The sequence below is a fragment of the Asparagus officinalis genome, chromosome 3 (assembly GCF_001876935.1).
Source record: "Asparagus officinalis chromosome 3, Aspof.V1, whole genome shotgun sequence".
NCBI lineage: Eukaryota > Viridiplantae > Streptophyta > Magnoliopsida > Asparagales > Asparagaceae > Asparagus > Asparagus officinalis.
The window spans coordinates 23,184,932-23,202,636 of NC_033796.1; the positions used below are offsets into that span (position 1 = coordinate 23,184,932).

Genomic DNA, 17,705 nt, shown 5'->3' on the forward strand with positions numbered 1-17,705 from the left:
AAAGTTGTTAACTGAGTGCAATGACATCGATAATGAAGAAAACACCAACTTTTCCCGCGAACAGGGGTAGGGAGTGATGTAAGTCAATGATGGCTAAGGAATTTGTCATGAATATGAAAACGGCGAAGGAATTTGAGAAAAAGTAAAAAAAATAAGCAAGACAGACTCCACCACACCCTGGTGTGGTGTCTGCAACACCCAGGTGGTAGAATCTGTCCCTTTTGACATGGGTGTAGTGTCTGCCACACCCAAGTGTGGCAGAATCTGCCCTATTTGACTTCCCCATCCCAACTCTTCTCGCTTTTTTAAGTCAACAATCATAACCTGAACTAGATCTTTGGTCCACCTCCTAAATTCAGTCAACGCACACACACATGTTACTAAGTCTTGTTCATAACGCACAAGGCCACTAAGTCATAAACTACTAATGGTTCTCAAACACAACAAGAACAATAAATACAGCTAATTCTATACAAATAAAACATGATATGTCACGTAATTATAATAAGAATCATGGAATCGGCAGATGTATTGCACATAAAATGTCGGTCAACAACCATCCATAACACGTTCATAAACTAAATTAATTCAAAATAAATAATTTTTTTACAAAATAAATTCGTAAAAATTGGTTGTTTGTATTTGTGTCGTTATCTTGGATTGTTTAGCCTTCTATCTCGACGTTTGGTTTGGTTCCTCGAAGAAAAATAATTTGACCTCCGCGCATAACAAGTGGTATCAAAGCTCGGGCTACGCTTGGGCTATTTGGAGGAGTAGATCATTTTGGAAGTTCATCTAGGGCTTTAGTTGGTGATAAATGTAGGATTTTTACTATTTGTGATCTTGTTTACCATCGTGTGGGGTGAGATCTTTCGGAGGCTCTTGTTAGTGTTTCAATTTGGAGGTAAAAATCTCTCTTTTTTAGTTTGGATTTATTCTTCGTTTGTTCCGTATTAATTTGTTGATGCTTTGAGAATTATGACCAAGAAATATCCACTCTATGAAGATAGATGTGGAGAAGTTTATTGACACAAACAATTTTAGTCTTTGGCGATGCGAGGTCTTGGATGCACTCAACACGCAAAATTTGGAGGATACATTAGAGTTGGATGGGAAACCGGACAACATCGAGGAAAAGGTTTGCAAGAAGATGAATAGAATGGCGTGTAGTGTGATTAGATCTTGTTTAACTCAAGATTTAAAATATAATATGATCAATGAGACTTCGGCTAAGAAGATTTGGGAGATCCTTGAGAGCAAGTATTTGACTAAGAGTATGAAGAATCGCTTACATTTGAAGATGAGGCTTTACCGCTTCTAATTGAAGAAGGGGACCTCCATTGGTGATCACATGAATCACTACACGAAGCTTCTTGCGGATTTGGCGAATGTAGATGTTATGGTTGAAGATGAGGATAATGCGTTGTTATTGTTGAGTTTGTTGCCCAACAAGAAATATGAGACCTTCGTTCTTTCTCTTATTAATGGGAATGCATCTCTTTCGTATAGTGAGGTCACCGCTACACTTGTGAATTATCAGCTTTGAAAGAATGATAAGAAAACTTCAGTTAAGACGGTAATGGGGGCATTGGTCGCAAGAGCAAAGAGTCCAAACCGTGGTAGGAGATCACAGTCTACAGGGACACATCCTGAAGTTTGTAGGAATCAGTGTGCCTTTTGTAAAGAGGATGTACATTGGAAAGTTGAATGCCCAAAGTTGTTTGATCGAGCTGGGAAGAATAAGGGGAAAGCTATTAAAGCTTCAGAGGTGAATGTTGTCAAGGCTAGTGGTGACAATTCAGATTCGGATTCTTCGGGCTACTCATTATTTATAATACCGTCAGTTTTTATTGTCGACTCTACAAAGTGGATATTGGATTTGGGTGCTTCATATCATATTTGCTCTAGGAGGGATTGGTTCTCCAGTTTTTAGGAGTTGAAAAGAGGGGATGTCGTGCTCATGGGTAATGATCATGAATGTACTATTAGTGGTATCGGTACCGTTCGTATTAGGATGTGTGACGGGGTGATTCGGGAGTTGGATGAAGTGATGTTCGTTCCTCAGTTAAAGAAGAGCATCATTTCGATTGGAGTTTTGGAGACAGCTGGCTATAGGGTGACCTTAGATGATGCATGTTTAAAGGTCACATTTGGGTCCATCATTATGATAAAGAGCGTCAGGAGAAAGAATTTGTATTATTTGATTGGAAGCACGGTAATTGGTAGAGAGCTGACGACTTCTTTGGATTTGGCTAGACTATGGCATTTATTGAGCCTGAGTTATTTGATTGGTTGTGCCGTGCATGGTTTGTTGAGGAATACTTTGACCTGCAGATTGAAGTCCTATGAGCACATTGGTATGAGCAAGAAGACTAAAGTGGAGTTTGGTACTTCTATCCATCGATCGATGGGTCTTTTAGGTGGTGTTCATTCACGCATTTGGGGGCCTTTCAAAGAGGCATCATTGGGAGGTAATCAATATTTGGTTTCCTTGTTGGTGATTATTCTAGGCATTTGTGGTTGCAACCAAATCCTGTTGGTATGAAGTCCTAGAAATCAACAACAGATGGAGGAAGTATATTGGCAGAAAGGTAACCCGTTGTTCTAGTTCTGATAGGGGTCCTTTCTTGCGTTTGTGCCAAGCTCATGGCAGTTAGAGACGCTTTATTGGAGAGGAAACATTGGGACAATGAGATGAGATGACATTTTTGATTGGTCGTTCCTTTCTGGAGGAGGATCGGCGTTTGATGTCGAACATTGGTTTTGGTGTTCGAGCTTCGACATATTTGGGTCATCTTGTTCATAGGTTACCGACTGTTGTGTTTGGAGATTTTGGATATGGTAGATCTGATTAAGATTTTGGGTTGCGTTAGATGTTTGGTTGCCCAGCATTTGGTCACATCGAGGATGTGAGATTTAATCCAATTGTACATTTGGGACTCATAGGCTCGTTTGGTTATCAGTTGGGAGACTCTGATTTTGTTCTGAGCAGGCATGTCACATTTGACTCTCAGCAGGTGGAGAGTGTTGATCAGATTATTAGGATATCGTAGCGGGTGAAGAGTGATTCTACTCCACGTTGGGTGCAGATTACTCCACATACTCCAGATCATACTACATCGTTTGAGATCCCAGCTGATGTGACATAGTTTGGGGATCATTTGGATTTGGATGCAGATGATGAGTTAGTTGATTCGAGTGTAGCTGGTGGACATAGTTCGCATTTGGTTATGGCCGTTGGTTCACCTCAGGTGGAGGTGTTTGGATTGTTTCACTTTGGGGCCATTGTGAGAGCTATCAGTTGCAGATTCGTTGGTGATGTTGGAGAAGGGTTGAGAACTCTTCTATTTGATTGAGGGACTTTGGAGGCCGTTGGGTGAACTACGTGAAAGCTTAATTCCTTGGACAAAAGGATACGTAGGCAGTCATTTATGATGTAGCCGGTTTGGTGAGTTGATACCGATATTTGGAGTTTGTTCGCATTCTCGTTTGGGTTCTCGACTTGTTGTGGATTGAGTCCGTTGTCGTGGTTTTGTTCCACTTCGTACTGAACGTAACAAGTGGGACGTTTGATTTGATTGGTGTCGGCTCAGTTTTGGAAAAACTTCTTCGAGGTGGAGAATTGTAAAAACTTCTTCGAGGTGGAGTTTTGGTGTGGTGTCTGCCACCCCCGGGTATAGCAGACTCGTTTTTTAAAATCCAAATCTGTTTGTGATTGTGTTTATTTATAAATAGAGACACGTTTTTAGAATTTCTTTGGCTTTGATTGGGCTTTGATTAAACATTGGTTAGTGGATATTTGGAGCACAGAAAAGAGGTATTTTCTGAGCTATTAGTTAGGGTTTTGTTTGAAGAGAATTAGAGATTTGTTGGTGACATTAGTTGGTTGTTTTGAGTGATTTGTAATCTCAGTTTGTACTCTTCTTATCTATTAGTAAAAACTCATTCCTTTCTTGCCCGTGGACGTAGACAACTTGCCGAACCACGTAAAAATTGGTTGTTTGTGTTTGTGTTTGTGCCGTTATCTTGGATTGTTTAACCTTCTATCTCGACGTTTGGTTTGGTTTCTCGAAGCAAAACAATTTGGCCGCCGCGCACAACAATGAAGGATTTATTTTTGAACTGAAAATCATGTTTATTCTTACACATGATACTAATAGTTAGGAGTCTCTTGATTTAAGCTTATAGGTCCATATTAAAAAAAATGATCGAATATGCGAACACTCGACTTAAAAAAGAGTGTTCTTTTGCCAACTGGATAGTTCATTTCTTTATAGGTCTTACAGATCAAGCAGGTTAGCATCAGATATCATGACTCAATTGATCTTTGTGGATGCCTTGTTTTTACTTCGAAACCCTCTCAACCTTGTCCCAAAAGTAACCATAGACTGAAGAAAAAACATTGTTAAACGCAGGGGGTGATTATCTGCTAAGAGCTTTCTAACTCAAATACAATACAAATTTACAATTTTCTACGAAGTGAAAATTGCTAATTTTTATTGGCGTTGCTATTTTCTACAGATCAAGATCATCTTATAGGCTCCTCTGTGTCATTGGCAAACTCGTGGATTAATATCGAACGATGCAATCTGCTCATAACATTCTTCTTCCTCAATTGTGTCCCTCATTCCACTCCCCCTCGTCTCTGGCAGGAAAGCCGCAAACATCCCACAACATCCGACTGCCAATCCAAACACTCCGAATGACAAGAATCTCCACTTCCTCCCTTCCGCCACAATATAGGGTGCAAAAACTCCCCCGAGCACGAGCGCCTGTCTCACCAATGACACCGCAGAGTTCCTCACACTAGTCGGAAACAGCTCCATTGTGTAAATCATCAGCACATTAAATACAGACACTGCAGTACAGAACGAGAGAACCTCCATTGCCAGTTGCCATCCTCTGGCAGTCAAGAACACGCACAAGATACTAGCTACTCCGCTTAGCAAAGTGAGGACTAAGGTTGTATATCTTCGACTGATTCGGTCCATGAAGAAGAAGAAGAATAGAGACGAAGGAAGTTCAGCTAAGGCGTTGTATGCGACACTTAGGTAGAGATTTGTGCCTAGATTGCCTACGTTGAGTGGCATACCGTAGTACACTGACCCGACTCCAAAGCCTACTGTCATTACCATTGTTAATCGCTTGAACGCCCATCTCTTTTTGCACAGTGTATTCAACGCGGACAGCATACCGACACTAAATTTTTCTTCGGGGATTGACAAATTTGAAAAGTCAACATTGATGATATGTCCCTTAGATTTTGCTATACGCTTTAGTGTGCTGATTGCTTCATCCTTTCGTCCGCGGACAAATAGCCATCTTGGAGATTCGCAGGTCAGGAAGTAAACCAAAATGGCATAGCAGAAACAAGGAACTGAAGTCCATAGATAAATATTCCCCCATGACAAGCCTCTGTTCAAATAAGCAATCCCGGGGAGAGACAAGAATCCAAGACTATAGAATATGAAACTCATTACGCTAATCCTATCACGATATTTTTTACCAACCATCTCTGTAGACAGAACGAGAGCACTCGTACCTACAGTTGCCCGTGCAACCCCGCAGAAGAATCGGAGGACTGAATAGACCCACACGTTTGGAGATAACGCTGCCAAACCGGCAGCTAGGGACATTACGAGACAGGAAATCACAAGCATTGTCTTCCGACCAAGTCGAGAATCGGCCGTAGCTAGGACTAGACCACCGACTAGACATCCGAAATAGAATGCAGATGCAGGCAATCCAACTATGATTGGCGGAGAGCACTGAAGGCTCCATTCAGATATGATGGATGCGTGCTTAGGTTCGTTCCACGACCACGAGCCTCGGGGCAAGCCGCAGGGGCTCTTAGCAGAAAGGCATGATGAGTCGTTCTTATTGGTGCAGTGCCATGATGGATTGGCATCAGTGAATACGTTGGCGAAGGTTTGTTGCGCGTCGAAAACCCATGCCAACACCACAAGCATCGCCTGCAAAAGGGAATCGGAAATTTTAATCTAGAGATTCAATTTAAGAAAAAACGCTTATTAGTTTATTATTTGTGTAACTAACCATCAATAAACTAGCTTAATCAATCTATCTAAGGGAAGTCTTATTGTTAGAGCCCGCTGCAGAATTTCAAAATTATTCCCCTACTTGTGATTGACAAATATCTGTTCCTGAGAAATTGTAGGACTTAAAAAAGTCGGGGGTTTTACCCAAAAGTTCAGGGGGTTAATTTGTGAAATTAATCCAAAAGGAAATCCTCTCCCTCATTCTCCTTCCAAATAAAAACTTTTAAAAATATGATCATTTCCTTTGTCTGGGCATGGTTCTAGTTCCTGTACTAGAAAGGAAGTACGAGAAAAGAGTTTGCATCGCCTCGTCCAATTAAGGGTCGATCTGCACAAGTTGCTAAATCTCCAACGAAATATACATACATATAACACTATATATTTCTTTCATCGTAACCATAATTGAAATTTCAATTTTAAGAAAGGGTTAAGTTCATATAATCTTCGTAAAAAAAAATTTTTTTGTCACAAAGTAATCATCCATATCCATGTCCAGATGTGTCGCTTTGCTTTATAATATTCAATGATACTTTGAAGCTTTTTACCTTTGTCTAAGAATTTAGTCCACAATCATCCATTAAAAGAAAAAAGATAAAACCTATAATATAGTGACAAAGTTAATTACAATAATTGAGGAGTTATTTTTATGTATAGTTTACGTTCTTATGATTCCGTCAGCTAATGGAGATCACGAAATCATAAAGTTATGGAAAGACTAAATTTTTCAAAAGAAAAAAAAAATTACTTACGAGTTTTACTTAACAGAAAAAACAAATCAAAGACATCGATTATTAGAAAGATTAATCATCTTTTTAAGCTTTTAGTTGTCAAGTGGATGATGATGATTAAACTGATGGCCATAAACTTCAGTTTTTTCGAGCTGGTGGTAAGTAAAACCAAGGTGGAATGGACTGTAGGTTTTGGGCATGGCAGAAAAATCCTCTCTTTAGATTGTTATTCTTTTATATAATTATTATTAGAAATTAGAGTTTATAACGTTCTATCTTTAGTAGTATCTGCACCTAATTTGTTAAGGGGCAAATTAATCCTTTAAATAGTCGTAATTAGCAATTTAAAGATTGTGTCAAAGCAAATATAGAAACAAAGGGTGCTTTGATGAACTACAAACTAGAGATTAATAATTTAATTAAGAAAAAGACTTTTACCTGCAAAAGTTGGCAGATGCCTGTTGAGCCGATGCAGCTCTCAATAACATCGTCGATGGATGATGTTTTCTTCTCTGTTGGAGGAGCTTCATCAGCCATTTTTTAGGTCAATACTAATTAAGATTATTAAGATTATAGAGTAAAGAGAGAAATAAAGAAGAAACTCAACTTAGAGAGATGGACCCGTTCAAAAAAATGTGAGGGTACTCGGTAGATATGAGATCAGATCTCAGTTTCATAACTATATAATCCCGAAAGAATGATTAAGATACCTGATAAGATCTTAATCTTCGGAAGCGTTATCTTTGTTAAAAGATTTTAATTAAACGCATGATTTGTTACTAAAGAGTGTGTTGGAGTCAGCAGTACTATGTCACCAACATCATCCACCTACCACCAAATAAGTTATTACGTACCAACTCCCTACAATGTTCACCCACCGTTTTAGGACCCATTTGGTTTAACAAAAATACTAGAAGTAGGAAATAGATTAACTTCTAAATTTATAAATTAGTAACTAGTTGAAGTAACATTTTTTTTTGTTTATTTCACATATACTTGGGAAATAGTGGAAATAGTACTTATTATTCTTCATTCTCTTTTTTTATTTGGATAGCAGTGGAAATTTATAAGGAAGTAACTAATAAAGGGAAAAATTATTTTTTTTTCCTAATTAATACACATTTTACCTATTTCCAGGCTACTTCCGAGCCTTGAGGTGGTGGAAAACATTTAAAAAGTAAGGATGGCATGTATGCGCCACATCAACATTTAAGGAAGTGTTAGAAGTAGATTTTTCAGAGAAACAAATATGTTTTTTTGCTCGGAAGTATCAAATGTAGCCTCTACTTTCTTTACATTAGCTATTTTATAATTACTTACGTGCAAACAAACGGAACCATAAGAGATCTATATAAGCTATGATAGCTTGTTGTACTCATCTCATCCTAGTAGCAACAAGCCAACGAGCAAGAATAAAAAGTGAGTGAAAGAAATAACGAAAGGGAGAGAGAATAAAATAAAGAGTAATGTGTTGTAAAAGAGTGTAGCAGTTCAGAGTAGAGAGAGTGTTTGCATTAGAGAGAGTATTGAGTGTTGTACTACTAAGTAAATAATAATAATAAATTTCTTAGTATCCACCACTCTTCTCAACTCAACAAGTGCTATCAGCGCCACTCTCACAAATTAACAAGTGGTATCAGATAGGGGTGGTAAACGATCGAATCAAATCGAATACTAAGGTGTTCATATTTGTCTTTGTTTAAATTATCGAATTCAAATGCGGACTCTAATATTCATATATGGAGTTTTTCAAACTCGAACTCGAATACTTGATATTTGATAAATATTCATGAATACTTATCGAATATCAAATTATATTTATTTCGCTAAAGAATTTAATTTTTAAATAGTATTTAAATTCATAAATAAAAAATATTCCTTTGAAATGGTAAGTAGGTTAAAAATATGACATCATACGTGTAATAATACAAATAATAAGTGATCAAATTTTAAACGAATATTTGATAGACAAACGAATCGAATATACATCTGGTTAAATTCTATTCGTTAGTAAACTCAAATACTAAAAAAAATTGTTTAGTGGTAAATGAACTATCGAATCGAATATGGTCGACTTGTTATTCGAACATTTATCTAACTATTTGTTACCTATTTAGTTCATTTCCACCCTTAGTATCAGAGCACGCGATCAAGGATATGCTCTCTCCTATGACAATCATACTAGCATTCGTGAAGGCTGAAGTTCGTGCTCAGTCTGGGACTATGAAGTTGGTTGGTCGGGGATTAAACTTACATGGAGATACTAAAGCAATACCACATCACGATGACGGATCTAGCAAACACTACTGTGTCACTTAAGAAACTTAACGATAATAAATACAGTTATTAGAAGACCTGCTTGAAGTCATGTTTACAAGAACAGGACCTCTGGGAGGTCGTTGGTGGTATCGAATCCTCAGCACCTCAGGAAACATGTGAAGTGCTAAGGAGATGGAATATAAATGCTAGCAAAGCCATGTATGTGCTAACGATGATAGTAGAATAAGATCACGTAGACTATATGCAAGATGTCAAAACTCCAAATGAGGCATGGGATATACTCGCTACACTCTTCTTGAAGAAGAACAACGCTTGACAGGTCCTTGAGAATCAATTGATGACCTTGCAATAGAAAGATCTGATAATTAGTCAGTGCTTCAAGCAAGTGAAAACACTCTATTCAGATATTGCTTCGCTTGATCGAGATTCTAGAGTGTTGGATGTAAGGATGAGAAGAATAATCATCAACAGTTTAAGATTAGAGTACCACAGGCTTGTTGCGGCTATACACCGTTGTTCGGCTCAACCAACACTATTTGATGGAGAGCTTGCCTGCTACATAGGAGACACTAGACAAACAAATAGCTGGCATTTTAATAAAAAGTGAAGACCAAGCATTGCTCAACAACAACGAAAGAGACAACCAAAAGGCATGAGCAAAGAGCGGTACACAAAGGTTGGCTCAAAGAGGCAGCCAAGAAGACCATACCGAAAAATCATAACAGAGGGAGAAGCAAGATAATCGCCAAGCAAGACAACCTGATGGTTGGAAAGAAAGATCACTTCCTCGAGATTGCCGCTACAAGAGAAGACAGATGGAGAGCAATGCTACAATAGCACACAGATATGAAGACGATGAAGAAGATTGGGACACCTAAGCATCTATGGACAACATCGAACAAGCACCGATTTGCGAAGAGGAGGTCATTGATATGACACTAACCTTAATTGTGTAGCAATATAAGTCCGCATTGCAGCAGTTTCAGATCGGGAAGAAATTAGTAAAGATTAGATCATCGATTCTAGCTGTTCCAACCACATGACGGGAGACAAGGGCAAGGTCGTCAATATGAAGGAGTATAGAGATGGCCGAGAAGTTGTGATAGCAAATAATTCATGATTGCCTATCACACACATTGGAAGCTCTGTGTTTATATCGTGCTACAATCCAAATCAAATACAACTACTAGTTGTATATTATGTACTGGGTATGAAAAAGAACCCCCTATCCGTTTCCCAATGAACAGCTTTCAAAAATTATGTAGTAGTTGGACTTCAAGATGTAAAAGTCTATCAAAACTTGAAACCACCAGGAAAACCTGTCATGGTAGGGTGAAGAGTCGAATCTATTTATGTAATATCGACGGAATTGGCATACATAGATAAAACTCAGAAAATAAGACTGCTGATATGTGGCATGCTCGATTTGACCATGTAAGCTATCACAAGCTCAAGATCATAATAGAAAAAGTAATATTGAAGGCTCTTCCACACTTAGAGATTCAAGGAGGGACTATGTGTGATGGTTATCAACATAGTGAAGAGCATCAATTACTATACCAGGAGTCACAATTTAGAGTAAAGGAACTTTTGAAGCTCATGCATTCAGATGTATTTGGCCGAGTGAAGCAAGAATCAATAAGTAGCCTTTGGTACATGATCACTTTCATCGATGATTACTCAATGTATATTAGAGAGAAATTCGTTTCATGCTGGACGTAGATTATGAGGGTGTTTGGGAGGGCTTATTCTTTGAAACTTGTAAGTTATGCTAGCTTTTATTTATAGCTTTAGCTTTTATGATAAAAATGCGATAAAATTATTTATGAAGAATAATATATTTTTTGGTTAAATCTAGCTTATTTAGATGAGTTTATATAGTAATTTTGCAAAAGCTAGGATAAATTAGCTTTTCAAAATGGGATTTATAAGTTTACTTATTTAATATTTTACCGAACAAATAGATATTAAAAAGCTAGTTTAAAAGCTAATTTGACCCAAAAAATAAGTTCCCCCAAACACCCTTCATTTGTTACAATTTTTCTAACACAATGATTTTTTCTAATTAAGAGGAGATACTTTGCTTTTCATTGCAATTCTTAAAGGGGAGAACTTGTTTTTTATGGCATCGCTTTCTTCGTACAAACGAAGCCTCTTTCACTTATTCGTACCATATGAGTCAAAATATGACTCAGGCGTTTCGTTTACCTCATGGATTAATCGTCGATAAATCAAGTCTTAACCTCTTCTTCGTCAATTGTGTCTCTTATTCCCCTTCCCCTCGTCTCCGGCAAGAAAGCCGCGAACATCCCGCAACATCCAATCCAAACAGTCCAAATGATAAGAACCTCCTCTTCCTCCCGCCCGCCACAATATACGGTGCAAAAACTCCCCCGAACACGAGCGCCTGCCTCACCATCGACACCGCAGAGTTCCTCACACTAGTCGGAAACAGCTCCATCGTATAAATCATCAGCACATTAAACACCGAAACTGCAGTACAGAACTGTTGGCTACCGATCAGGATCGGCCAGAAAAACAGACCTGAAACTGAGTTAGAAACCTGGAAGGCAAAGTTTTCTTTGCTGATTTTGGACAGAACAACCAGCAAGAACAAAGAACGTGTTCTGCTCTGCTGGGAACTTTTTTCAAGACCTCTGCTTTGAGAGAACCAAAACTTCCCTGGCTGATTATTTTAAGAAGCCGAACAACACCTGTTTGCAAATAGCCGAACAACAACAGAGAGAGGAAAAGAGAACAGAGAGGTTTTATTTTCGGTGGAGAAATTCTGATATTCTCTTATTTTCGTTATACTAAACTCAACAATTGTTTACATATATATATAGGATTAAGATTGCAATTCTAATCTTATCCAATAACTAGAAACCTATCTACTAACTAGTATTCTACTCTAATTAGAATTCTACTAACTAACAATCCTTGGACTGATTACAACTCACATTCTCCCCCTTAATCTGGACGAGATTCCAAGTCCCTTACTCCTAGAAGCTCCCGCATCTCGATGAACTTCACCCTTGCTAGTGCCTTCGTGAGAATATCCGCTCGCTGCTCGCTCGTGCTCACGAACTCCACTTTAATCTGTCCTCGCTCAACACACTCTCGAATGAAGTGAAAGCGTGTGTCGATATGTTTGCTTCTTCCATGGAAAACGGGATTCTTCATCAAGGCAATCGCGGATTTGTTGTCAACGAAGAGTGTGACCGGCTTGGGCTCACTCCCAATCACCTCGCTGATTAAACTCCTCAACCACAAGCCTTGGCACGCTGCTGCAGTTGCCGCCATAAATTCTGCCTCGCAGGATGATAATGCCACCGTCTTCTGCTTCTGTGATGTCCAAGTGACCAAACTGTCACCTAGATAAAATGCCATGCCGCCTGTGCTGCGCCTGTCATCAACATCTCCCGCAAGATCACTGTCAGTGAATCCCACCAACTCTTCATTGCCTCGACCTCGTTTGTACACCAATCCGTAGGACATAGTACCCTTCACGTACCTCAAAATATGCTTGACAACCTGTCGATGCAAAACTGTAGGGTGCTCCATGTACCTACTCACAATCCCCACGGCATATGTGATATCGGGTCGGGTGTGAGTTAGATACCTCAAAGATCCGATAATGCGTCTATACTCCGTCACGTCCACCGGTGTTCCTTCAGAATCCTTTCCAAGCTTTAGCTTTGCTTCCATAGGATATTGTGTCGAGTTGCAATCCATCATGCCGAACTGACCCAAAACCTTCTTCGCATAGGCCGCCTGCCTTAGTGCAATACAATCATCTCGCTGATCCACCTCGATACCAAGATAATAGGAAAGCAATCCAAGGTCACTCATCTCGAACTCCTTCATCATTTGTTGCTTGAAAAACTTTATCTCATCCGCCCTCGAGCCCGTAACGATCAAGTCATCTACGTACACGCCAACAATGAGTGTATCCCCTCTGTTACTCCTTGTGTATACCGCCTGCTCCTGAGTGCATCTTGCAAATCCGATGCCCTTCATGCACTTGTCGAGGCGCGTGTTCCATGCCCGAGGTGCTTGGCGTAGACCGTAGAGTGCCTTTGAAAGCTTGTAGACCTTGTGCTCTTGATTCTTCACAACGAACCCTTCAGGTTGAACCACATACACTTCTTCCTGGAGATCACCATTTAGGAATGTCGACTTCACATCCAGATGGTGCACCTCCCACCCATTCTGTGCTGATATGGCGAGGATTATTCTGATGGTATCGAGTCTCGCCACAGGTGCAAACACCTCATCGAAGTCCACGCCTTGCTGCTGGACGTACCCTTTTGCTACAAGTCTTGCTTTGTACTTGAGAATGTTGCCTTCATTGTCCTTCTTCAGCTTGTACACCCATTTGAGACCAATGGGTTTAGAACCTCGCGGTAGCTCCGTGAGTATCCAAGTCTTGTTCTTCTCGATGGCCTCCATTTCCTTCTCCATAGCTATCCGCCATTCTTGATCTGATGCGGCCTCGAGATAGTTCGCAATTTCTTCAGAAATCAGGAACAATTCCTCTGCAGGAAGATCGATCACCTCCGTCTCCGCATAGATGTCCGCAAGAGATCGATAGCGTACAGGAGTCATAACTGCAGCTTCAGGGGGTCCGAACGCGTCCAAAACAGTGGGGTTCCTGCTCCGCTGCAGTTTCTGAACCAGCCGAGCAAAACTACCCCTGTGTGGCTGCAAACAAGCACATTTTGCGGGGTGTTTGGCCTGCCAAGCCCAAATTGCCAGCAGCAGCCAAAAGCTCCTTGCAGGGAGCTTTGTCGGTTGTTGCCGGCTTGTTTTTCAAGGGGTTCCGTTCTCAGCCGCGTGCGATCGAGCCTGCAGGGGCCTTTGTTCCCCCAGCAAGGTTGTTCAGGAAAAAAAACTTGCAGCAGATCGGTCTTGTTCGACTCCATCGGCGCTCCATTCCCACTCTTTTCCTTCCTCAAACGCGACATCCCTGCTGACACGTATCTTGTTATGTTGAGGGTCGTATAGGCGATGCGCTTTGCTTCCTTCCTCTACCCCAATATACACCATTGGCATGCTCCGATCGTCGAGTTTCTTGTGAGAAGGACCTGCAATCTTCACATGCGCCATACATCCAAAAACTCTCAAGTGTTCTAGGTGGGGTTTCTTACCAAACCAAGCTTCGTAGGGTGTGTGGTCGTGCAACGCCTTGGTTGGTAGTCGGTTGAGGATGTACACCGCGTGCCTAACCGCTTCGCCCCACATGGTTCCAGGCATCTGCATGCTCTTAAGTAGGCTTCTCGCCATGTCCATCACCGTGCGGTTACGCCTCTCCACTACACCGTTTTGTTGCGGGGTGTACGGTGCAGTGAGATGACGCTTGATGCCGTAGTCTTCACAAAACTTGGTGAACTCCTTTGACAAGAACTCGCCACCACGATCTGTCCTCAATGTCTTCACCTTGTGGTCACATGCATTCTCAACCTCTGTTTTGAACTTCTTGAAGGTTTCACAAGCTTGACTCTTGGCCTTCAACATGTATACCCACATCCATCGGCTGAAATCATCAACAATAAGAAGGAAGTAGCTGTTACCCGCAAGTGTGGATGGGGTGATAGGACCACATAGGTCAGCATGTAGTAATTCCAGCGGCCTCTGAGCTCTGAAGTTTGCTTGCGAAGGGAACGGCAGTCTTGCTTGCTTGGCGACGAGGCATCCTTCGCATAGTTGGTTCGGGTGCAAGATCTTCGGCAACCCGGAAGCCATCTTCTTATCAGTCATCATCTTGAGGGCGAAGAAATTGACATGCCCAAGGCGAGCATGCCATAGCCAAGCTGGATCGTTAATATTCGCCATCAAACACGCCGGCTTGCAAGTTTTTAACTCTATCCTGTACAATCGGTTAGTTGAACGTGTCACCCTCATCAAGAGAGCACCGTTCCTATCAAACACCCTCAGGAACTCACCAGAAATCACAACGTTGCTTCCATCTTCAGTCATCTGACCAAGGCTAATAATGTTAGATTTCAAACTTGGAATATAATATACCTCAGGTAGTAGCCTTTGATCGCCGTTGTTGCACTGAAAGAGGATTGAGCCTTTCCCCTTGATCTCTACCGCGGATCCATCACCAAACTTGACGGTTCCCTTGATGTTCTCGTCGAGCTCCTTGAACTTGTCTCGGTGGCCGGTCATGTGATTGCTAGCTCCGTTGTCGAGGTACCAAACGTCGTTGGCAACTTGTGCCTCCCCCGCTGTAAGTAAATCCGGCACCATATTCTCCTCATTAAGCAAAATAGCACTTGACGATTCCTCTAACATAGCCATCATCAAGGTTGGCTCCTCGTCATATGCACGGGTGAGATGAGCCTCCTGTTCATTATTGCGGCGTTGCTTGTGACACTCCGACTGAAAGTGCCCGTATACTCCGCAATTGAAGCATTTAATGTTGGACTTGTCTCGACCACCGCTTGTGCTTCTCTCCCCTTCCTGGCGAGCTGCACCTCCATGTCCGAAGCCGCCTCCCGGATGTCCTCCTATGCCGCCGAAACCTCCCCGGCCCCCCTGGCCTCCCTGAGTTCCTCCGCGGCCTGCCTGACCCACACGGTCAGACTGGCCTCCCTGGCCTCTGCCTCGGCCGAACTGGCCACCACGGCCTGCCTGGCCGCGGCCTCGTCCACGTCCTGCTCCGCGTGCACGGCCTCGTCCATTGCCGTCACTACTCGCCTGTGTGGAGAAGGTGTTACCGTTGCTCTTCTTGCCCCTTGCTTGCCACTCCGCATGTGTCAACAATAGGTGATCGTCAACGTTGTTTCGAAAAACACGTGCCCTCTCCTCGTGGGCTTTGAGACGCCTGATTGCCTCCTCGAGTGTCATGTTGTCGATGTCCCCAAACTGTTCAATCATGGAGACGATAGTAAGGAATCTCTCCGGTACCGCCCGAAGGAGCTTTCTGACGACGTAGTTCTCCTCCATCTCGCCGCCTAAAGCCCGGATCTTGTTGACGACTCCTGTCAACTTCGTCGAAAAATCGTCGACGTTGTCATTCTCCTTCATCCGGAGAAGTTCGAACTCGGACTTCAAGGTCTGCACCTTCGCGTTCCTCACACGATCCGCTCCTAGATGCATTGTTTTCAACGTCTCCCATGCCTCTTTTGCCGTTTGCTTCTCTGCGATCACCATCAAAGTCTCTTCAGGAATCCCCTGGTAGATGGCCGCCAACGCCATCTGATCCTTCCTGTGTTCCACGGACGCGCCTGCCGCGGGCTCAATGGCATCCCACACGTCTTGAGCCTTCATGTAGACTTTCATCTTGATCGCCCACGAAGCATAGTTGTCCCTCGATAACGTCGGGTATTGAAGAGTGAGCGAACCCACCTTGGTCGTCATCTTCTCCGAACTCGTCATCTCTTCAGATCTTGGTTGGTACTTAGGCATACACCGCTCTGATACCACTTGTTGGCTACCGATCAGGATCGGCCAGAAAAACAGACCTGAAACTGAGTTAGAAACCTGGAAGGCAAAGTTTTCTTTGCTGATTTTGGACAGAACAACCAGCAAGAACAAAGAACGTGTTCTGCTCTGCTGGGAACTTTTTTCAAGACCTCTGCTCCTGTTGATGAACTCGAGCAATTTATGATGGAGAGACTGCAGGGAACAAAACCTGCACTTGTTTTCAAAACAACCGAACCTGCAGTTTGTATTGGCCGAACAAAGACAGAGAGAAACCTTTTGATTTTTCGGTGGAGAAATTCCCCTGGTTTTCTTACTATTATTTCATCAATATGGTTTACATATATATAGGATTAAGATTACAACTCTAATCTTATCCAATAACTAGAAAACTATCTACTAACTAGTATTCTACTCTAATTAGAATTCTACTAACTAACAATCCGGACTGATTACAACTCACAAGAACGAGAGCACCTCCATTGCCAGTTGCCATCCTCTGGCAGTAAAGAACACACATAAGATGCTAGCCACGCCACTTATCGCGGTGAGGACTAGTGTTGTATATTTTCGACTGATTCGGTCCATGAAGAAGAAAAAGAACAGAGATGAAGGAAGTTCAGCTAACGCGTTGTATGTGACACTTAGGTAGAGATTTGTGCCTAGATTGCCCACGTTGAGTGGCATACCGTAGTACACCGACCCGACTCCAAAGCCTACTGTCATTACCATTGTTAATCGCTTGAATGCCCATCTCTTTTTGCATAGTATCTTCAATGCAGATAACATATCAACATTCCATTTTTCTTCAACAATTGATATAGTTGAGAAGTCAACGTCCACGGAATATCCGTTAGATTTTGCTATACGCTTCAGCGTGTTGATGGCTTCGTCCTTCCGCCCACGGACGAATAGCCATATTGGAGATTCGTAGGTCAGGAAGTAAACCAAAATGGCGTAGCAGAAAGATGGAACTGAAGTCCATAGATAAATGTTTCTCCATGACGAGCCTCTGTTAAAATAAGCGATACCAGGGAGAGACAAGAATCCGAGACTGTAGAGTATGAAGCTCATTACACTAATCCTGTCGCGATATTTTTTGCCAACCATCTCTGTCGACAGAACAAGAGCGCTCGTGCCTACAGTCGCCCGTGCAATCCCGCAGATGAACCGGAGGACTGAATAGACCCACACATTAGGCGATAATGCT

The 17,705-nt window shown here is 41.8% G+C and overlaps 1 protein-coding gene and 1 pseudogene across 1 annotated transcript; both read right to left on the reverse strand.

The window, feature by feature from the left end:
- On the reverse strand, positions 4,390–7,473 carry LOC109833397 (organic cation/carnitine transporter 2-like). The gene is made up of 2 exons (XM_020401050.1): positions 7,223–7,473; positions 4,390–5,972 (listed from the first exon to the last, which is right to left on the reverse strand). Exons 1-2 carry the CDS (start codon positions 7,319–7,321, stop codon positions 4,551–4,553), a joined length of 1,521 nt encoding a protein of 506 aa, XP_020256639.1. The 5' UTR covers positions 7,322–7,473; the 3' UTR covers positions 4,390–4,550.
- The window catches only part of LOC109834782, an 11,634-nt pseudogene continuing 5,224 nt past the window's right edge, over positions 11,296–17,705 (reverse strand).

Excerpts from the sequence above, each read along its gene's own strand:
- LOC109833397 (XM_020401050.1), bottom strand. The coding sequence starts at position 7,321 with ATGGCTGATGAAGCTCCTCCAACAGAGAAGAAAACATCATCCATCGAC. Across the intron at positions 5,973-7,222 it reads GCATCTGCCAACTTTTGCAG|GCGATGCTTGTGGTGTTGGC; the intron begins GTAAAAGTCTTT and ends TCCCTTTTGCAG.